This window comes from Sceloporus undulatus, chromosome 4 (genome assembly GCF_019175285.1).
Source record: "Sceloporus undulatus isolate JIND9_A2432 ecotype Alabama chromosome 4, SceUnd_v1.1, whole genome shotgun sequence".
NCBI lineage: Eukaryota > Metazoa > Chordata > Lepidosauria > Squamata > Phrynosomatidae > Sceloporus > Sceloporus undulatus.
Window position 1 is genome coordinate 114,999,766 of NC_056525.1, and position 24,054 is coordinate 115,023,819.

The following is a 24,054-nucleotide window of genomic DNA, read 5'->3' on the forward strand; positions in this document are numbered from 1 at the left end:
CTATAACAAAAAACAACTATTTTACACTTGATAAAAATAGATGGGATAAAATTATTTAAGAACGGTCATTTAAAGAGTAGTTTTCCATTATCCTCCTAAAAAAACTTGTTAATAGATGCATCTAGAAAAGCTGAACAATATGTATAGTTCCCACTGGGAAGTCACAAGGAGCTATTACGATTAAGATGCCATTTGAGTTGATCTAACTCAAATAGACACCCACACCCACACACATTTTACTTTCATCAAATTTCTCTGTATTATATTGCTATTTAGTACCTATTAAACAGCATTATTCCTCCCTGATGTGGTCACCATTTAGCATGGCCCACCAGCACTTTTATGGCATCTGTTATTACTATGATCAATTCAAGAAGCAGTTGCTGTTATAACTCAGCACACGTTGAATACCTCTTGATGTCTGAGATATTGAACAAATCCTTTCTCTTGAACTCATATACAATGAACGGAAGCCCTATAAGCAAAGGTGAAGGACATGCCAAACACTAAAAATTTGGATCAACTGGATTGTCAAGTCTCTTCCCATGGAACACCAGGAGCTTCCAAATGTAACAAAGTGACTGTTATACATTTTGGCAATGGTACTGAGATGGGTTAGATTCTTAGTCTCCTTTGCAAGAAATGTGATTCTACAGCTGTGTATTAATGCAATCATTGTATCAAGCTGCCATTCATTCAGTGAGCAGTATAGCTGCATTCTTGTGATTTTATGTAAAGATTACAGTGGACCCTTGTTATACGCTACTAATTACAGACTGGGGCCACAATACTTTCTACAAATCAAGCAAACAAAACCACAGTGCACCCGAAGCCTAGCAACACATTTTAACATACTGATTAAAATAAAAAAAAATAAAAAAAATAAAATCATTAACATATAAAGTGATTATTAAAACCGCTTATACCTGGCCTTGTTACAGGCTGTGTTGCTGGGGTTTGGGTCTTCCGTGCTGAAGCTCCCTCCTTTTAAAGAAACAGAGGAAAAAGCCAGCCTTTAATATAGCATAAATCACAATTACGTACATATAAATACAGAGCTGTTACATGAAAAGAGCACAGCAACAGTTATTAAATAGGTAATACATTCTTTAAACAGTTTTATTTGTTTTTAAAAACCAGAGGAATAATTCTGACTTCCAAACCTTTATTGACAGCAGCCAATTTGATACACATTTTTAGAAAGAAAGAAGTTACTTTGATGAATGGAAACAAGAATCTATACCAAGGCTTATCCAACCTGATGCCATCCACTTACTATGTTGGGTGCATGTAAACGCATGCTTTCAACTACAACTTCTAAAAAGTCCCTGAAAGCACATGACTACATTAGAAAAGATGTAATACAGCAATGTAAAATGGTCTATTATGTATAGAGTTACTAAAAGTGACAAAAACACACAATAAATATCAAGTGCATTAACATATAATAAGTGTCCACTATGAAATGAAAATCAGCTAGTTAAATAGCAACAAGGGAGTCAAATGATAATAATATTGTAAATACTGTATTTTTTGGCGTATAAGACTACTTTTTAACCAGGAAAATCTTCTCAAAAGGTGGGTGTCGTCTTATACGCCGGGTGTCATATTATAGGGCAGGTTTTGAATCTTCCGAGCTGGACTGGAGAATCTGTGGTCGCCGCGTATGGTGAGGGAAGCTCAAAAACGGCCACGGCCGCATCCCCGCCATATGCGGCAATCGTATGAAAGCAGCTACTGCTCTGAGTCTTGGAGACAAGGAGGGATGGGCAGGCAGGGAGAGGTGACCAATCCAAGCAGGCTTTGTATACAACAAGGTTTCCTGCTAAGGACTTGCATGTCATAAGCATTTGAATTTAAATTATCATATTGAAATCAAATCTGATGTTTTTTAAATTTTTATTTGGTGTGCGTTGGAAGAGGTAATCAATTATACGGTGAGTACATCCCAAACTCTATACTTTAACTGGAAAAGTTGGGGGTTGTCTTATATGCCCAGTCGTCTTATACGCCAGAAAATACGGTAATAGAAAATTTTAAACACAAAGTTGAGAGATAGTAATTATAACAACCAAATCTTAAAGAAGAAGTTATGAAGACAGAATTTCTATGCACCATAAAAGACAGCCACTTCTTTTGCAATTACCAAAAGGTTATCTTTCTCATTGGTGTGCCTGTTTTGATTTGAAGATGTTTATCTTGGCAGTATACCAATAATTTTTGGCCTACCTTAAGAAAACTATTTGAAACAGTAATGTATCTAGAATTCATTTTAAATTACCATATTATTTACAGTATTTATTGATTCACATTGCAACTGTATGCTTTAAAGCATTTTTAATGTTTTAGTGTGGACTGCTACCACCACTGATATTTGGTATACACCTACCATTTAGAACCAGCAAAAGTGGCAAAGTCCAGCAATAACCAATTTGGGCTTTTTCACTGAAAATGGGCAACATCCACATTAAATGAATCTATTTATTCCTCCATGAGTTTGATTTTTCAAAAGCAAACTGCTGGCTAGGTTTTTTTTAATGTACAGTTGTCCTTTGACATTTGCAGCTTTGAAACTCATGGTTTTGATTGTTCACAAGTCAACGCCACTGCGTATGCACTCCTCCTCCTTATCCCTCTTGGGCTTTTCCCTAGGGAAAATAACCCCCACCCCCACCCTTACCCAGGACAGGGAAAGACAGTTCTCTTGCCTTGGGAAGGGGTTTGGGGAAAGTGAATGTGCCCTCCTTCCTGCTGTTCCAAGGCTTCAGGGAGCTCCGAATGTGTGCTCCCCTGGCCTTCCAGTGCCTCAGGGAGCTTGCTAGAGCTGTTTGAGGCTTTGGAAAGGAGATGGGGGCACACACGCATGCACTGCTCCCCCCCCCCCGCTTTATTCGCAAATTTTGACTGTTGCATGGGTTCTTGTGCCCCTAACCTCCGTGAATGTCAAGGGTCGAAATCAGTACTATCTTGCAAAAGTCCACAAACGTTACTAAACCATAGAGGTGTTCACTGTTATCTGCCTGCAATACCTATATTTGGAGAAATATTTTGAAATTTGGAGGCCAAATGAAGAAAGCAACTATTTTATGGTGGAATCCTATACTGAAGATGTGCTAGCTTAGAGGCTATAGCATTGGATTGAAAGCCTGATATGCTGACAAAAACAGGATGAAGTAATGGACAGTGCAGAGAAAGAACATTCCAAATCCTATACTCTTTCAATCAGTGGGAATACTCCCAGTGATATGTAACTCTACATTGGTCCCAGGCTTTGTATAGAGTCCAGTCTGCCTGTGATGATCATCCAACCTGAGTCACCATGACTTAAAAATGGAATTTAAAAATTGTACCAGATTTGAATACACACCAAAAAAAAAAACACGTTTCAATTTTTTAAAACAGAAACATTTAAGAAGTTTCTGATTTTTAAAAAATTAATGGAAACCTCCAGTTTCATAAAGCTAAACTTGGACAAAAGCTGTCTTAGGAAAGCCTGCATTCCTTGATAAACAAAGAACACAAGAAAATATATTTTGTGTTCACAGTACAGCACACTAGTTCCAGTAATTGTGTTATAGCTTGAAACATGGTGCCAGGAACTATAAAATAATCACAGATTATTGAATCCAACCAATGTCATTCTATATTGTATCAGAAATGTGTGTGTTTATTTGCCAGTAAATTCAGTTTGTGGGATTTTTTTAATTCAAGTGCACAGAATTGAAACCTAGCCTTCAACAAGTGATTCCACTTAACATTTCTCAACCATTCCTTATAAACAGAAAAATATCTATGCATGCAGACTAGGCAGACAAATGTTTTAAACATCCAATAACATAAGAACAACACCAGAGGGGTCTGTCTTTGTGTTCACGTTGTGAGCTTCCCATGCTCATCTCATCTAATCTGGAAAGCAGAATGCTACTAAGTCTTTGGTATGAATCACCCCAGCAATATTTATGCCATCTCTTCATAAGCTTAAAAAAACCCTTCTCATTTGGTTAAAAACAAAACAAAATGCAAAACAGTTAGTTATTACTGTAATGTAAAAATGCAGTATCACTGCTTTCATTCACATGTGAAATTCCACTGGACAAATTGGTACTGCTGATGCCAATGGAAACAGCTTGCCAACCATGACAAAAATCTTTTAACACACATGAGTCAAGCAGATTATTTTAAAATTAGTTATTGTGAAGTGAACCATTTTGATGGAACCAGAATTAGTTGCCAATAAACACATATATGTTTGACACTAAATCAGTGTCTAACAGGAGTGGAAAAGTAAGCAAACATGCCATTTTCTCTAAGCAAAGATTACCCTTGCTCATTATCACCTGTGAAAACCATGCAACCATCTATATCATTATGATTACATATATTTGAAAACATTACAGCAGAATGTTCCCAAATGGGCAAAGCTATGACAAGTGAGTGGGAAGCTTACACAGCATAAAGATTATCTCTGTTTAGTAAATATTGCTTGTAAAATGACCCTTAGATGCCTTTAAAGCAAACAAACAAGCAAGCACAAGAACCATCAAACCAAATCAAGAATCACCAGTTTTTTTGCAGTATGAATTGGTAAGCAAATTAATTCACCATGACTATGTCATATAATTTGCTGCTTCACAATTTTTATTCACTTCACACAGCCTGTGTCGAAGTAGGAGCAGATGGCAAAATTCACTAAGGTGAACAAAAGTTGAACAGCAGTATTATTGAGCAGACTGCATTAAAAAAACAACAATACACACAATATGTACTGTTACACAAAATCTAAATTACACCTTTTCCCCTAACAATTAAAATCTGGAAATGGGTCACTGGGCTAAATATAAAATTAGTTTTACCTAGTGTAGACTCATTATATCAAGTCTGGTTGTGACTAATAAGTCTTACCCATTCCAGTGGTTTATTCTAAATAGCATGACCACTAGGTTTAACTCTGTGAAACAACCCACCCTGAAAGGTACATAGTAGGCCAACTCCATTTGTCCTGCTTATGAAGACTAGAAATCAGTTATCTCCTTTCAGAAATTCAATAACATGCAAGAATAATCACATATTGTGAATAAAAATGGTTTGGTTTGGTTATCCAATAGGCAAAGCACAACCTCCTTTTCTTTCATAGTGGCATTCTTAGATTTAAACTGGTTCATAGCAAACTATGAACCCCTATATACTGTATGCTGGCAGTCATAAAACCCTTTGCACAGCTGCAGCGTTAGGTGTCACAAATCACTACAACTGCAAAATGCATTGGCATGTGGTTGCACACAATTGTGGGCAATGTATAGCTACCTCTAAGTATCACATTTAAATTTGTTTAGTTATCTCTACCTCCATATTCTCAGTCTTCCACTCTGAGTATTTATAAGAGAATATCCACCAAGCAGGATTTATAGGGAGGATTTTTTTTATGCCAATGATCTTATCCCTTGTTTCAAACTGCTCTTTTCCCCATACACACAAAAAGGGGTGGGGGCCATGTTGTGGGTGGCAGTTCCTCAATTCTCATCCCACCCACAAGGCTCTCAGAATGTAGAAATCAATCAATCAGTTTGGAAAGCCAACAAGCAAAAGTGGTCAGGGTGGACTTCTAGTTTTGCTGTCTTTGTTTTATGCCATTTTTTGGGTTATGTATGATCCTTATAGGGTCCAGAAGATAGACAATAAGCTCTTGTACTTTCTGCAAATTGCCCGCCTCTAGTATATAGCCTCAAATGGCATTCATGTTGCAACAGTCCTTCGGACACCTTCTGTTGTTTTAAAGAATTCACTTTTTCCTTCTTGTTTTATACCTGTATTTTATAATGGAATATAGTTGATAACAAACATCATTCTAAATAATAGGATGTTTTAAACAAAAACAGTTTTAAATCAATAACTTATTTCCACAGGGCCATTCTGATCAAGATGGGAAGTGTTTTTACTACTATGCTTCTACTGTTACCATTCCCTTTTTTTAAAATGAGGAAGCCTTGGCTTTTTACTTTGTAACTATTCTGCTGCACTGTGAGACATAACATAAATGAACACTTTAAATTCCTCAAAAGCTCCATATGCTATCTCCCCACTGTCTTACAATAACCGTGTAATATCAATCTATATGATTCCTAAACACTGTAGATGGAGGGCTGAGGAACAGTAGCTCTCTAAAGTGATCCAACTTCAAGGCTGATGCCCGATCTGAGCCAAGGACTTCATATTCTTTGCCACTATTTTCCATAAGCTTCAAATAAGTTATATTCAATGTAGCAAATGTTCTTACAAGCAGGTTGCAAAGATCTATAATTTCAAGGAGAACTGAATACTAAAAGCTGCTGGCTTTAATTCTCCCCTGCCAATGATATACATGACTGAGTAAAATAGAGGTTATTCAGCCTCAGTGAAGACATGAGCTAAACATATGAGATATAGGAAGAACTCACAAAGCTTAACTCTCTGCAAGTACACATATCAGAATTACATTCACTGAGAATGATGGATGAGGTTGGGGTGTGTAGAAACAGCAGCAGATTATTTCCAAAAAGTACATATCTACCATAGCGCACTGCACACATTAACATGCACTGCTGTTCTGGACAGCATGTTGTTCCTTAACATCTGTTTTGAAAAACTGGTTGCTAAATCTCTTTACACCATAAAAAATTGCATAAGGTAGTAGAGTGGGGGGAGAAGGATGGCAGCAACAGTGTGGCAACATCTCCCTTAGATCTTAAACCACAGAACTGTACTGTGTATGTGTGTGTACCCGCTTGCACATAGATATGGGGGAAGGAATAGCAGCAGTGGAAAACGTGACCTGATGGTTTGCATGTACACTGCGTGGGCAGCGTTTCCAGCAAAATTGCTACACTTAGCTCTAAAAGGTTCTGATCAGTTCTGCCCAAGTGCAGAGTAACCCATGCGTGTTGGATCATTGAGACTACAAAGAAAAACCAACAGTTATTACATCTCTGCTGAAGCAGAGCAAAACCACTGCACAAATCTCCCCCAAAACATACAGTAATTCTGAAAACTAAAGCCTCTTGTCACATTTCTCTGTAAAAGCATGCTGTCAGTATAGCTCATCTGACAAATAACATCACCAACTTATTTTGAGAAAGATGAAAGCTATGTGAGGAGGAGAAGTCAGCCAACTTCTCATTCTCCGTTTCTTTGACAGTGAGTTTGTTTTAAGTACACTCAACATGGACAATGTATGCAGTTTTACAGACATGGATGTCTTCGGGTTTCTTGGAAGAAGACCTCTCACATTGCCCAGACGGGGCCAGTAAGACTCAAAGGTCAGTGGGACTACTCTTGGGAATTTTTATCAGTCGATCAATCATATAAAAGAAATTTTCCCCACCCCCACAAAAAACCTCCACATTGCTACACCAGCTAGGCCACTGATTCTCAAACTCTGATTCTACAGATATTTTGAAATTCAGCTCCCAGAATTCATGACTGTTAGCCAAACTGGCTAGGGCTTCTTGTGAACTAAAGTCTAAAACTCCTGGAGGAGCAAAGTGTGCAAACCACTGACCTAGATGGATCTTATCACTGAAGACCTTGTTTTCACAAGCAGAACCACAAGCATTATTTTTGCAAGTAGAACCACCAGATCAAACTTGTCTTCATAGATGTTAGGAGGAAAAGTAGAAAATGAACTTTTAGGCTGGTTTATTTGAGAGGAATGTCTCCAAGTCAATATCAGTTAGGAGGAAGAAGAGATCAAATAAAAGTAATATAGGCCTCAGCACTACACATGCACATATATTTCCTTTTATTGAAGATCTTCATAAGACTAAAGCTGGCAGAGATTATAGCTAAGAAAGGGATCTCATCCTCATTGAGAATGGATTTTATGCTGCTTTAATTTATTTAAAACATTTTTATGTCATACAGTAATATTCTCTAACAAAAAAATGTTAAAATATAGCAAAACAGTAAAAACCAACAGCAAAATGTCACCACCAGTAGCAAATAAAACTGTAAAATAAGATGCACAGTAAAAAAATCACCACCTTTATTTCTTACTTGAAGCCCTGAATGTCCCCTGCTCTGTATCTGTCAATCTGTATCTAACTACAGTTCCTTTAAGTATATGGTGGTGGTCACTTGCACTTCCAAGATTGTGAAAACAAAAGCTGGGTGTTATCAATATATTGGTGACTTATTAAACCAAATCTCTGGATGATCTTCACTTAAATATTAAGGGAGGACTTAGCAAAAACCAGCAGCAACTCTGGAATTGGCTGTCCAATCAGAAATTGAAGCACTACCAAGTAGTATAAAAAAACTGCAGAGAAATCCAAGAGAATGAACAGGGGTCACACTCCCCCATCATTCTGGCAAAGGCCGTCTTACAGGACAATAAGACAGTTTCTGTTGCAAACTCAAACCTAAACCCTGAATGAAATGCAGCTAGAAAATCAATTTCTTCCATAACTTTCTGATCAATTGGGCTGCTAGGAAAAGAAGGTTGACTGTTGGTGGTTTTAAGGGCCACAAAAAAAAAAAAAAAAAAAAGCAGCCACAGCAAACAAAACAGCACTTACCTGAAGACTCAAGATTTTCCATTTCTTTCTACATCAGTTTGGAAAGAATGCTAATATGAACATCTACAAAGATGATTCCCAAACTTTGGTCCTCCAGATGTTTTGGATTTCAGCTCTAAGAATTCTTGACTATTGGCCAAACTGGCTGAGGCTTCTGGGAGTTGAAATCTAAAATGCCTGGAGGAGAACAGTTAGATACAAATACAAAGCATGTCTCCCAAATATGGTTTTTTGAGGAGATAGGGTAGTTCCTCTGTCGGGTACATATGTTTAACTATTCAATTATGTTTAAAACAATTTGCATTTTGAAGGAAGAAGGAACAAAAATCCAGCAGTAAATTAAAGAAGTGTATACTGAAAGGATCACGAACAGAATGGTACAGGATTTTTGTACTTCATTTAAACTGGAAGTACTCCAAAACTGGGGAGAATATGAAATAACGAAGACTTGTGCTTTTTGCCATGTATGCTTTACTCATAATAATGAATAAGAAATGAAACCACACGAAGACTGCTACATCTATCATTTTCTTAAAATTGGCATTCACCACAGATATACTAGTTTCTGTCATTACTAGTTTCAGTTCTAGATATACTAGTTTCTGTCATTACAAATGTTATGCCTAAACAAACTAGCACTGAAAATCAAAGACAACAAACTCCAACCCATATAAAGGACCCTTTCAAGCTCAAAGTATCTTCAATTACTTTTATTTAGTATGGTGCACATAAACCAAATGACATTTTATAAGTCCAAAAGATCAAATCCAATTAAAAAAAAAAAAAGCAAGCATGAGCCAAATCAGTTTTGTGGATCGTAATAATAAAGATATTTTTAAAAGTTTTGTTCAAGAGGCAGACCCTATTGTCCAGATACATGGGCCAAGAAAAAAAAGTTTGAAGACTATGAACAATTGAGCTTGTAAATAAAGTTCTGAAATGGCATGCAGAAATTGGTCTTTCTTGCCATCTGCTGGATAGGGGAAGATTTTTGGTTTTTCTCCTGAGAAGTTTATGCAAAGGAAAATGATCAGATTATCGATTATTATACTTGAGGTTACACAGTGGTATATTTTTTCCACCCATCCTCTGTTCACATAGTAGAGAGAGGTGCCCAATCTGAGTAGACGTAAAACATTTTGGATGTAGCTCTTTAAAGACAAGTGGCCATGTTTACACCTCATGTTATACCTTATTTTAGTGTTATATGAATGAGTAGGCACATGCCACAGCAATCCTTCAACTCAAACAAAACTTTCGTCTTCTAATGTCATGCTATGTCATTCAGACCTGAAACTATGATTAAACCTAGTTATGACTAGTTAAGACAATGGTCTGAAATTGGCTTGTTTGAAATGAGCCACAGTCAATATTAACCAGTCTACTGACTTGGTAAACCACAGTGAACCAGAAATAACATCTTATAACCATCTCCTTCTGGATGTGCAGGGGAAAGGGCTCAGGACAAGTTTGTAAGCCTGAGACTTGCTGTGGGTCTTTTATATTGCACTAAATTATTTAGTACCACATGTGAACACAGCCAATGTATGGCTGAAAATATCAATGGAGGGTTCTTATTATTCTGAAAAACCTTAATCTGGGACAAAACCAAGATATAATTAATTATGACATCAAAAGTGAATAAACTTCTTGTATATTCTCTGTAGCTTAATACTTGATTCTTATTTAATGTTCATTGATGTCAGCTATCGTATGTCTTTGACTATAAGTTGACCTCATGTATACATCAAGGGAAGGTTTTGGAGGCTAAAATTATGGATTTCGTATAAATGTATAAATCGTGGGTAAAATTTAGAGGCATGTGACAAAGGATCTCTAGGATGAAGCAAAGGAAAATAATGCCAAAGAACTTAAGAAAATTACACAGGCATAACTGTTTGTGCTAATGCTAAAGGCAGGATAGATGAGAGAGCAAAGGGGTTTCAGTGCTTTCAGGACAGATTACATTTTTACCTTTCACGAAGGGATGGTTCCCTTTTTATAAAGTACAGTACTTACATTGACCTGTGGATAAGGTGACTCAGGTTTTTGGGGTCAATTTTTTGACTAAAATTTCTTGTATATACTCTATATGAGTATATACAGTAATCCCTGAAATATGCTGTACAGGAAAGATGAGTGAAATCAATAAAATAAAAGCAAGGTCCAATCAAAGGTAATAGAGAAATGGACTGAAAAAAAGACCAAGCAATGTATAAAATGGACATATATGCAAAACATGACATGTCAGGATCTGCAGGAGCCCTGGATTGTCAGGTTTTGTAAATATACCCAATGAGTGCTACCATGAGAACGACCAACTTGCAAAATATATAAATAATAAATAAAATTTAAAAATGAAAAAAAGAAGAAGAAAAAATTAACAACATGTTGGTAGCTCTCCAACGTAAGACTAAATGCTTTCAGATATGGTAAAGGAAGTGATCATTAGTGTGAACTTTAGTTTTAGCTACTGCTTTTGAACTTACTCTTCCCAGCCACCTACTGCACACGCATGCATGCATGCACACACATGGAGAGAGGGACAGAGACAGAATTGGAGAATTTCTCATTTTAAAGCCAATTACTTAACTGAAAAACCAAACGTATACTGTACTTTTCCAATATTGTAGTCAACACTTTCTGCTCCTAATGGAAAAAATGTATGGTAAACTACTGTACATCTATCTCAAGTTATCATTCAATATGTCTTTTCACTGAACTAGTGCTGTCTATTCAGATAAACTGATCTATGCCTGAGTGGAAACTGAAGCACAGAAAAAAATGCTGATTCACATAAAAAGCAGATATATGACATAAACCTGGCATTTGGTGAGTAAGGACTCTTTGATTAAACTATTAACTATTTCCCACAAGATTCTGATTTGTGATATGCCAAGTGGTCCAAAGCATATGGGAATATGTGGCCGCTCAAAAATACTCTACTAGGCATTTGTAGCTCCTCCCGGGCAGTTCCATGGTCAGTGTCTGTTGGACGCTGACCACAGAGTTGAACTGGAAGACCTAGAGATCCTGGAGGATCTAGAGGTTCCTAAGAGGGGTGTCCACTCAGGTAAAAACATGGTGTTTTTGTTATTTGCAGTTTTTCCATATTCACAGGGGTCTTGTGCCCCTAACTCTAGTGAGTATACAGGGACAAGTGTATTCCTAGAGAAGACTTGCACATGTAATAAAGTTAGCCTTTCAGGTGCCCACTTTCTTTGAAAACAAGAAGACTTCCTGTTATACGGATGCAACCTCAGCCTGAAAAAGAATACCTATCAGATCTCACCATATATATCTCTTCTATTTTGTACATAAAAGTATTAAAACAAATGTGTATTCCATCCTTCCCCAAAATATTGGGAACGTCACATTTTGGAACTGGTATTCTATATTTGCAAAAAGTGCACAATGACACAATTATGTTTATTTACTGTAAGTACTTCATGGGTAAATGATGAAAATGATGCATTGTTTTTAAACTATTGGAAATACACAACTCTTATTCATGGGTGTCCAGTGTTAGTGGCCCATTCAAACAACTATATAACTCTATCTGACAGATAATGTTTGACTACAAACTAAGATGTCAATGCTTCCTTGCATGTAATGAGAGCTACACGTGATTGGCTAGCACAAGAATTTCAAGCAACCAACAAGCATTTGGAAGTTATGTGAAGTATCAAATTAACTGAACACTGTTCGATTAAAAGGAGTGAGAGAAGGAAAAAGATATTGCATACAAATTATGGAAGGGGGCTGCAAGCACCAGCTTGTGACGATCATTCGGATCCCCAATTAGACCCTTATTGTCTTTAGTTGTTCTTGCTATTGTGTGTACACCTTTAGGTTTTTCACAACTTAGGGGTTTCTTGGCTAAATTTGTTCAGAAAGGGGAGGCCTTTGCCTTCCTCTGAGGCTGAGAAAGTGTGACTTCCCAAGTTCTTAGATCGCAACCAGGCTTATATAAGGACTTATAAGAGGTGGTGCTTCAGATAGCCTGGTAAGCCATATATCTCAAATCTTCTGTTATCATCCCTCTAGCTGCAGCTGAGTTCATCTGGGAAGATTAGTACTGGAAATGAGATTGTTGTTATTTAAAATTTCACTGGCAGGGATTGTGAGAAGGGAAGAGTAGGTTGAGAGGGCATGTATTGGCCTCATTTTTCCCTTGGAAAGAATAGTAATGCGAATTCTCATATCAGTCCCAGTTTGACATAGAGATATAACTACAAAATTGCACAAAGCGTGGATCAGTAGTGACTGGTGAACAATTGACTTCTACAGAACTGATTCTGCTTTCCAACTTGCATTTCTGCTTTGATTCCATACCCCTGTTTTCATGGCTGTGACTTTCTCCTGTGCTCCTGGCATAAGCTTCTGTCTAAGCATTCAACTGTCACCTCTTTCAGCTCATGCAGTACTGACCAACAGAACAGCCTCAGGCTTCATTCTCTCTGTCCTTCCCTTTACTCTCTCTTCTCATAGCTGTGCCAGTGTGGGGGAAGTACAAGGAAGATAGAGCTAGACTGCTGCGAGCATTGCCAAAGAATGCCACAGAATGTCTAACAGCAGCAGAAAACAGCATGGCTGTAATTGTTCTGGCTCATTCTGAATCTAAACCTGTGTGCACAAGAGGTAAGCCTGAAACTTGGAGACCTTTTATGAATTGCAATGTGAATTGTTTCTTGTTTCTTCTTTTAAACTCTGTTACTTGCTATATGACACTTTTTAAGGTGATTTTATTTCTCTGAGATAAACAATGGGGATAGAAGAGCTAAATTTGTGAGGCCTAAATAGCAAAAGAATTAGTGGCAAATAAAACGGGCAGTTTCTATAATTTGAGAAATCAGCCTTCAGCAATACCCTCTAGTCTATAATTGCATCTGGCATGATACATTTGACAACAGATTTGTACTCAGTTTATTTTAAGTTAGTCATTTGTTGTGAGGCTGCAAAAAAGAACTTCAAAACGTACTGGCAATTAATAGAGAGCTAGCATGGTGTAGCTATTTGATCACTGGACTATGAATCTGAAGACTAGGATTCAAATCCCTACACATCCATGGAAACCCACTGGATGACCTTGGGAAAGTCACACTCTTTCAGCCTCAGAGAATGGCAATGGCAAACCTCCTGAACAAATATTGCCAAGAAAACCCCATGACAGGTTGCCATAAGTCAGAAATGACTTGAAGGGACACAACACACACACAAGCTACCTTGGGTCCCAATAATGGGGGAAAGATGGGTTATAAATGAATTCTTGTTTTTCATCTTCATTTCTTCCTCCTCCTCCTCATCTCCCCAAAATTGGAACAGTGGTACAAGGAAGGGTTCATTTTTGCAGTAGAAGGAGGGAATCCTTATGCTGGATCTTGCTCCTCCCGTGCATCTTTGAGGAAGAGCTTCAAGAAACTGCCAAACTCCACCCTAGGCAAGAGAACTACTCTACCCACAGTGATGGAAAAAACAAGCTCTAGACACAAAATAATGGCTGCTCAAACAACAAAGGGAAAGAAGGATTTACTCCCACTACTGCAGAAAAGATTTGTAAATTCACACACAAAATGTTAGGAACAAGAATCTTAGGGAGGAAACTTCAAACAGCCACATAAGCTGTCAGAATAGAATAATGGTTAATTGGGAGTAAACCCCCTGACAACTTATTGAAAAAGAAATGGAGTGAAGTAGCCAGAAACAGAAGAAGAGAGACCACAGGGTGGGGGAAAGACCTCACTGTCTGGCTAGATCTTTTCCAGGTTTACACATAAATAATTTTAAAACATCCCCAGAGATGGAAGCGAAGATGGTAAAAAGACATTGTTCAACAAATATAAAATGTTGATGCACCTGGAATTCATAACAATTTTTTCCATATACATGCATACACCCTTAATAGAGTCCCCTGGGGAAAAAATTAGTGGACAAAAAGAACAAGACAACGAGCTAAGTAAGAAAGCAAGTTTAGTAGGCACAGAATGAAGCTGGGGGTTGAGGGGGTGCATTGGGGATGAGAAAGAATAAAATGTGGACTGGCTAGTACTTTAAGTAGAAAGACCTCACAAAGTAACATTTTATTGCATGCACCAATTTGTATAACACAATCTTTGTTATTTACATATGTTGATCAAAATATCAGCACTTCATGTAATACTTATTTCTGGTTTGAATGGATGTGCAAAAAAGCCCTGTGTGCTTTGAAAAAACAAAGAACATTCAAATCCCAGAGGGGCAGTACACATCCTAGAGAACATGGTGTGTGTGTGTGTGTGTGTGTGTGTGTGTGTGTGTGTGTGTGTGTGTGTGTGTGTTTTCAAAGACTTATGGGACAAAGTAGTAAAGGCATGTAGGGACTTCTAATTTTAGAGTTTGCTAGGGAAGAAATATTTTTTTTCACCACTAGTATTTCACAATGCCAACAACCAACTATTCTCACCTAAATATGAAGGGAATGATGAGATTCACAATGCACATTTGCTACAATACATCTTTTGCCTGCTTTCACAGAGCATGATCAAAGAACAATAATTTCCCCTTGATACGCAATTTCATTCCATTTGATTCCAAAGAGACAAAATGCAACTATATTGGTACGTGATAGTATTCAGTACTTGACAATTTGTAAAAGTCAATGCACAGTTCAAAAAATAACTTGGAGAAACTTATTCACTTAGACCATGAGGAGCTAGGCTTGGAAAGAAAGCACTATATGAAAGAAGGGTATCAATATTGCACAGCTATAAAAGCTGTTCTTTAGCAAGAAACACTGTTCTTCTAATAAGCAAAAGTGCAAAGCATGTGCATTCCTAACACTGCAAAAGGTAGAATTGTAAGGGATTACTTCTGTCTGGAGCTGGACTTGTAATTCTTCTGAACAGAAAGAAGCAACCTTCCAGATGGTTATAAGCTGTGGTTTTCTGGGTATTATTATAGCCAGATAAAAGTAAAAATTCTGTTCAAATACTGTTTGTGTCTGCCATTCTAAATAAAGTGAGATTAGAAGTGATTCTGAGCTTACATGGGCCCGTTACAAACGGGCATAAAGTACGGACTGGGTCCGTATTAGGATTACAAAGGGGTGTCACTTCTGGACATCCCTAACCCTAATACGGACCGAGTTCGTACAAAATGATGGCGCCTGTTCCACACGTGGGCCGCCATGTTTACGTAGCGGATGCGCTGCCTCCGCACGTCACACAGTGCACATGACGCTGCGAGTGCGCGATTGGCGCCTCACGGCGTCATATCCGCGCCGCAAAGAGAAGCACCATTTTGGCACTTCTTATTTGCAGCGCGGAGTAGCCTCACGTTTTGGACGCTGGGGCTCCTCTGCGCTGTAAATAAAGGCGACAGCAGACCGCCCCTTCTGGGCGGTCTGTAACGCACCATGGTCTTCCTACTTTTCTCATCACTACCTCTAGAAGAATAGGTGAACTGCAGATCTGCTGCTTTACTGGTTACCGAGGAAGTAGGTATGCTCCAATCTCACGCTTGGTCTTATCATGTGTGCACATGGATGACTGAACATACTTAAAATAAGACAATTCCAAAAATACTACAGAAGAAGACTGATTTGGGTAAAGCAGTTGAACAACATGGTTTGGTGAATTCAGATTGGAAACCAGAAGGCTTTATTGTTAAAGATCTATGAATTTCTTAAATGTAATCATAGTTAGGGTTCACATGGCACTGTGAGGGCAAATGCACATGTGAATGGATGGTGAGAGAAGTCTAGGTAGATACCTTACCCATCGTTTTAAAACATAACAAAATGCTCCACCCACATTAGGTCTAAGAGGGATTCTATGGAAGCATGAAACCTATTATTTAAGGATTCAGAAGCAGAATCCTTGCTGCTCTGTTGTGGCACTACAGACTTTCTAAACTTGGCCATATATGGCAGTTTGCAATGTATGCAAAACCAAACTATGAGAACAAGGGCTAACCACATCCTGATAAACAAAAGAATCAATTCATCCACTGGCTGTTCTAAAACATGTACTGAAGACTTGAGAAGAGTAAAAGTTCATTCAGCCACAATATAACTGCTTCATTTCACAATGGACAGTATTCAAGAAAACTATCACTTGAATGGCATTGTTTCTGCACAGCTACAGATTCCACAAATCTGTTAAGGATGTGAGAAACAGTTGGGGGTGGGGAGTCAAGATAAGATAGAGAAAATGCTACACCTATGGTACTGTATATTTCAATATTTATTTATTTATTTATTTATTTATTTATTTGTATCCTGCTCTTTTTCCAGGACTGGGATTCATATAGGGCAATATTCAACAAAACACACAGTAAGAGGAAGAGGAGAAAGATTACAAGGAACCATAATGGCCATGAAATCTATAAAAGGGAAATACAGTACTGCACTGCTTCTAGAAGTGTTTATGAAGTATGGCACACACAATGCTGTCACTATAATTAATAATTTCACTGATCAAAGCCCACTTTGAAGTTTCTGGTCAGTAGTCCATTAAAAAAAACCAATCTCTCTATCCCCTTATATTATTAAGCAATGCATGCAAGTATGGCATATCAACCACTACACTGCTGGAAAAGAGTTTAATTTTCTCTCACTTTGAAATGTTCTGTGCTGCTGCAGGTTAGCCTTTTCTCCCCTGCTGCGCTGAATCAAAGTCACAGTTCCTTTTAGAATGTGAGAGAAGCATTTGTGAGATGCATGTAGCCCTACTACTAGAACTGGAGGTATCTCTTCCATGGGAAAAGAGTACTGAAACTACAGTACTACAGAATCTCAGGACAAGTATCCTTTGATTGTCATCACCTTGAGTAAAGAAGGTGATGGGTCTAAATGGCACTAGGAACCTGTCTGAAGTTGGGAGCTAAGCAAGATCAGCCCTGGTTAGTTCGTAGATGGGAGAAGACCAATAAATACCAGGTGCTGTAGGCTATACTTCAGAGAAAGGAACTGGAAAACCACCTCTGAGTATTCCTTGCCTAAGACAACCTTGTGAAATTCATGGAGTTGCCCTAAGTTGACAGGAGACTTGAAGGCGCATACACACAAGGAGGATGATAGAGTAACAATGCAGAACACAATTGTAGATAATGGCCCGTTACAGACCGCCTAAAAGCAGCGATCTGCCGGTGCTGCTGGTTGCTCTGCAAGGGAGCCGCAGCAGCCAAACTGTGCGGCTCCCACGCAGAGCAAAAAAGCCCCAAAATGACGTTTCTCCCCACGGCATGGTTATGACGCCGCGAGGCGCCAATCGCACACTCGCGACATCTTAAGTGCTGCACGACGTGCGGACGCTATGCGTCCGACACATAATAATGGTGGTGCCTGTGTGTATAGGGCGCTGCCATTATTATGCCCCCGTCACGTGATAGGAGTGAGGCCAGTGTGGACGCTAGGTCCCCAGCCAACCCCTATCACGTGATAGGGTGCCTCAAGAGCCCGTGTGTAACGGGCCATAGAGTCTGTTTATTTTAAGATTCAAGCTACCTCAATATGGATCTAGATGTAGGAGACCCAGAGTTCATAGCCAATTAAGTCATTGGATGATTTTTATGAGGATGCCACAAAAACATATAGCAGCATAAAAAAAAGAGTAGTGATAAGGACTAAAACACCACTGAAATGGGCACTGTACTGTAGGGGGGGAAATATATGCAGTATATTGTGGTGAGTGTTAGGGAGGAAAAACTATTCACATTTTTAAAATAACTTTTGGGCTACCCTGAAAAGGGAAAGCATCACCACCTCCACAGGTTCTTGTGTTCCAAGACAGTAAAGACAGCTAGGGAAACTCACCGAAGTATTAATGCATTAATATTAATAAACTCACGTATACCGAAATTAGAACGTCTATTTGTGGCGTTGAATAAGGGCACGGGGGAGAGAATAACCAATTTCATGGGGATGATTCCCAGCTGCCAGAGCCACTATTTACAAGCCTGCTGTCATGGGAAAGAAAGAGGTTACTTCTTCTGCTTAGCATAACAAATCAACATCACTTAATGATTCTGAAAAGTCAAGTTCAGTGCTAGGATTAGCTAGCAATGCCTGTGTGGGCATATACACACACAGATAGACATGCAGACACACACCCAGGCCAAGGGTAGACAAACTACATCCTGTGGCTATGAAAAGCAAGGTAATTTCTTTTTCTCTTCCCCACTATAGAAACTTGCCTTGTTTTATTACTGACAACAATAATGGGTGGAAGAGAGAGAAGAGGGTCTGAAAACAAAGGGCTCTATTGATCTTTGATACAGTATTGCTCAACACTGCAGCATTAATCCTCATAGGGGGGAAAAAACTGGCTGTATTTCTTTGCCATTTCTGCCACTTCTTAACAAATTAGAATCTGAACAACACATTAAAGTGATTCAGTTTGCTAGGAAGAAAATTAAAGGAAGGCAACAGCGACACTTGTGGCTATCCTTAAATTGTCACTGCATGGAGGTGTTTTTCTCCCTCCTGTTTTACATTCTGTTCTACAAATCCACAGAATAAAAAAAAAAATATGCAGCTTTTACAATTATTAAATGCCACTGGAATGGGATACACCTCCCACATTGGACAGTCTGGCATCGTGATCAAAATAAAGATAGACCATCCAGTAGTTTTGAATGCTGAGTATCATTTTATTTTTTAAAAACTTTCATTCAAAAAGTAACAAAGGAAAAATGATGCACAGATGGCACCACTGTTTGTCAATGGCCCACATGACTTTTACATGACTGTTTCACTGCAATAAAAACACAGGCATGGAGCCCATCCTCTCCCAATTGCTTATTTCCTGTTTCGTGTGGATGAACTTGGCTGCTTCACTGCATGTACGTGCCATCTGCAATCATCAGCACTGGTCCTATATTTTGCTACTTAAATACAAATACTGTGCATCTGAGTTAAAAGAAGTGTGAATCAACTCTGTAGTGGAAATGATTTGCTGACCTATCTACCATATTTTATTGAAAAGCAATGCTAAACTCTGAATAAAAAAATAATCAAAAACCAGCAAGTGCCTGTACATGGATATTACCATTTTGCTTCTGATCACGTGATCATATTTGTGTGTGACAATAAGCTAAAATTACACAGACCCCTGGCATATTCTTCACTTGTGATAGGATTGGCCGAAGCAACCAAAAACTACCCAGGAAGCGAAATATGTACCATTGCAACTGAACTTGGATTTCTGATTCTCAATGATCCAGGAATGGGACACTGAATATAAACCTGTTTCAGGTTCTGTCCTAAACCAGGTTCCCCAGTCTGGATGTAACAATAATCTAGTTACTATTCAGTTTATCCACTTTCCCTGATGAGCAGAGCCTAGCAGAAGTGAATGGACAGTACAAAAAATCGCTGGCATGCAGTGTCTTGAATAGAATTGAATGCATAATCTGTAGTAGTAGCCTCCTGATTTTTTTCATTATTTTTAAAGGATTTAGAATATTCTAGGCACAGTATGATGTTTAAAGACACAGGAGAAAGGAAGAGGAAAACAAGCAAATTAAGGTGCCAATTCTTATAGTTATATAACTGTTCTTCTCACAACTGGGATGGAATAGTTTCTAAATAGACTATTTAGAAATTAAACTCTGCATAGTTTGAAAGAAGTAGGAACTTATGACAACCCTGTCATGTAGTTTTCTTGGCAAGATTTATTCTGAGGAGGTTTATTACTGCCTTCCCCAGAGACTGGGAGAGTGTAACTTGCTCATGGTCACCCAGTAGGTTTCCATAGTTAAAATAAAATAATAATTTTTTTAATTGATATCCCGCCCCTTTGTCCAAGACAACCGAGGCGGCTTACAAGTTAAAACAGTACAATCCAAAATCCCAGTTAAATTTACTATCCAAATTATAACTCTTGCTTTGTTACAATTATCCTGTTCCGTGCAGAGGCATAAGGAAACATTTTAAATTCCACACTTCAATCCTTGAAATGTCACAGAATACTCACCTTAACTCTTGAAAGACACGTTTGTTTGTTTGTTTTCAGCCAGTGTTATCTAAATAGACTGTGGTTGAGGGTAGATGGGTAAATACATCACTATCTACTGATGTTTACTTCTTCATTTAGGTGATGGTTTGCCATTACTATTCAGGCTGAACAGCTCTAGTCAGAGGCAAAGAATTACTGGATTGACAAAAGGAACAAATCCACAAAAAAGTGACCCCTCTGTACTAGTTCCTGTTGATTTGTATTAGTTCTTGTTGATTAAGAAGAAAGGAGCTTCTCATTCATCCATGATGTCCTTCTGCTCCTGAGAATGGAGTGAATAATGTGCCACTTGATAGGCATTTTAAAGTGATTTTTTGGAAAATGCTTCTAAAACAACCAAAGTACTGTGAAGTGGCACTGGGTTATATCAAGACAAAACAGCAGGATGGGCTCTTACTGGCTGGCTATCCTTTTATGGGTCAAGGCTCCCTATTCAAGCTTCCATGGAAAAAGCATATAGGGACACAGAAAGAAAAAGGAAATGAAGAGTCTGCAAATATATGGACATGGTCCAGAGGAACCTGGAGGTTCTGTTAGTATAGTGACAAGAGAGAGAGAGAGATGCAGCTCCATGATATCCATATGTATAAGCTGGCAGACAACCACTGGTTGGTAGACATTAAAACCTTTCTATGTGTAGCCCATGCTTCAGCACATATCTTTTTCAAAGCAGAAAAATACATCTTTTTCCACACTTCCTGTCTAGAGAACCTCAGCAGACTGAGCAGGGTGTCAGTCTAAACATCTCTCTCCAAAATACAAAAAACACTTGGAACGACCACCAGATAGAGAGATTTCCCCCCCCTCCAAAAAACCTTTCTAAAATAGGACCTTACAGACCAAAAATCAACTAGTTAACCACTCTTAGGTCTAAAGGACCATAGAGAAGAGAGAACGTTGCTAATGTTGCTACTTAAGTGATGGACAAAAACAAATTGAGGAGAAATTTTAAGTGGTACCAAGAGTGTGGGTGGCTGGCAACTGGTTTCATGCCAAAAACTTCTGAGCTCCAAAAAACCTCCCAATATGGTACTGTACAAGTGTCAGATTCCTTATGAGCAAGTCTGAGACCACAAAGAAAATTAAATAAATTGTCAAGGGAGAAACGGGTGGGTGGAGTTTTCCTTACCGCTTACAGCTACCAGGGCAATTCTGACATTCGTAAAGAAAATCCATCCAATAAACTTTCCTCATAATATCAGATTCAACTAACAAACAAGAAGGACAAGGTTCTGTCTGTTCTCCCCTTTTCTTCAAACATTCACCGAAGTCAAGTTTACTGATGGTCTTAACTTTTAGATGTACCACCCATGGACACCACTTGAAATGGTCTCTCTTGGAGGCGCATGAGCTCATTTGTTTTTGTAAACTAAACATGATTGGATCTGCTGGATGGAAGATCACTTGGATGATCTTCCACTTGCATGGGATATTCCCCAGCAATACCAGAAATCTCCATATACAGCTAGGAAAGAATCCTGCCTGAAACCCCTGAGAGCTGCTAACAGCTAATGTTGACAATATGGGGCTAAAGGGACCACTTGACTTAGTATAAGGAAGCTTCCTATGTCCTTACTAACCAAAGAAAACTCCAAGATCTTTAAGATTCAATATTTCCTAATTAAGAGACAGGGCCAACACAAAAGTTTGCCCTGTATTCACTAAATTGGATTTTAAAACTTTCCATGCTACAGAACCTCTTCCTCTATACCAGGGTTGGAATTGAGTGGTCCTCCAGATATTGCTGGATTGCACATCTTAGCAGGACCAAAGGTGCAGAATGCTGGGAGTTGCACTACAACAGCATCTTGAAGGCCATACAATTCCATCCCTGTTCTAGGCTGTAGCAATCTGGTGAGTCTCCACAGTAGGCCCTTGGTGCCCACTGGGGTTTGGTTCCAGGACCCCCTGTGGATGTCAAAATCCATAGATTCTTAAGACACATAATAAAATTGTGTCCCTTATATAAAATGGCATAGTCTTGGTAAAATGAAAATAAAATAAAAGTTTGCTTTTTGGATTTTTAAAAAAATGTTTTCAGCCCATAGATGCCCGACTCTGTGAATAAAGAATCTGGATACAGAAAGCTGACTATGGCTCTATACAGACAGGTCAAAATAAAGCTGCTTTGGGTCACTTTGAAGGTATACTGTTTCAATGATGCATGCGTCCTAAGAGCCCGGAAGCGGCACCAAAGCTGCGCTCTAGTTCTTAGGACTGGATTTTGGCTTTGGCACGGCTTCTGGTCTCTTAATACGCATGCATCATTGAAACAGCATACCTCCAAAGTGACCTGAAGCAGCTTTATTTTGGCCTGTCTGTATGGGGCCTATATTTGCAAATAAAGGTCTTAAGTTAGTATCTTCCATTCACTTGTGATAAAAATGTTACGTATATACTGAAGTACATCTTTCCACAGAGGCATTACTTCACAAATTCTCAGAGCCATTCTAGGATCTGAGCCAGTAAATATTTTGACTATAACAAAGGGCATCTAAACATCCCTAAAATAGAATAGTCACAATCTGCAATGGTTATTAACAGTGATCATCTGACCATGTCCTAAATTATATCCAGGAAATAATTTCTCAGAGACAGTTTTTAACAGTCCTATTTTGTTTCACTATGAATTCAAGAAGACATTCTTTAAAATTCAGAAAATCTTGGGTTTCAAGTGGTTTAACTAAATTCATGCAAGCTAAAGAAAGCAATACTAGCAACCTGGGATTTCAAAAGGCAAAGCAATCTAATCTATCCATCTGTCATGGTTTTAACATGTTCTATTGTAAGCTTGGGAAGAAGAGAGCTGTGTTTTCTCAGTATACAAATGCCAGCAGATGATGATCAAAATATGCAGCTTCTTTAAATTTTGATTCTTATTTAGACATCACCTTAAGGTTAAACCACTGTTCTGCCACCATATTGACCTCCATAAGTCCAATCATTTAAGGAGAAGCACCATTTAATTCTTAAATCACAAATATTTTAATGTCAGATAACATGCACTCACTCTTTAAAAAGCAGTTCCTTTCAAAGGACAAAATAATATTGCTAATTCAAGTCCTATCTTCTTTTGGGATCATAATCAGCCTCATCAATCATTGAAAAATATGAAAACCTTACTTTGAAAGGTTGAAAACATTCTTTAGTATTCAACATACACATTTATTATTAAAATTAAAAATTATGAAAAGGTTCTCTAGTGTTCCCCTATATTTAAAGTATACTGAAATCTTCTCACCATACAGCTAAACTTATGGTGGGAAGCTGAGTCAATAACATTTTAACAACAGAATAACATCTTTGCGATGATGCAAAAGATAGGGTAGTAACCATTCCAACCATTCTGTTGTTATTATTTCTTTTCTTCATGTGGTTTTTGTTTGTTTGTTTGTTTGTTCTGGATAAATGAAAAATCTATGATAAAGCTTGTACAGATTCTGTGACAAGCCCCAGGAACTAATATTGGTGGTCATCCAATCACTAGATACCAAGACTATACTTGTAAT

At 38.3% G+C, this 24,054-nt stretch overlaps 1 protein-coding gene across 1 annotated transcript in view; it reads right to left on the bottom strand.

Annotated features, from left to right (window-relative positions):
* Positions 1–24,054, bottom strand: part of CDC73 (cell division cycle 73) — a 140,519-nt gene that overhangs the window by 19,821 nt on the left and 96,644 nt on the right. The window contains exon 11 of the mRNA XM_042464342.1: positions 927–984. Coding sequence (XP_042320276.1) covers positions 927–984 — 58 coding nt within the window. The remainder of the gene's footprint in view (positions 1–926; positions 985–24,054) is intronic.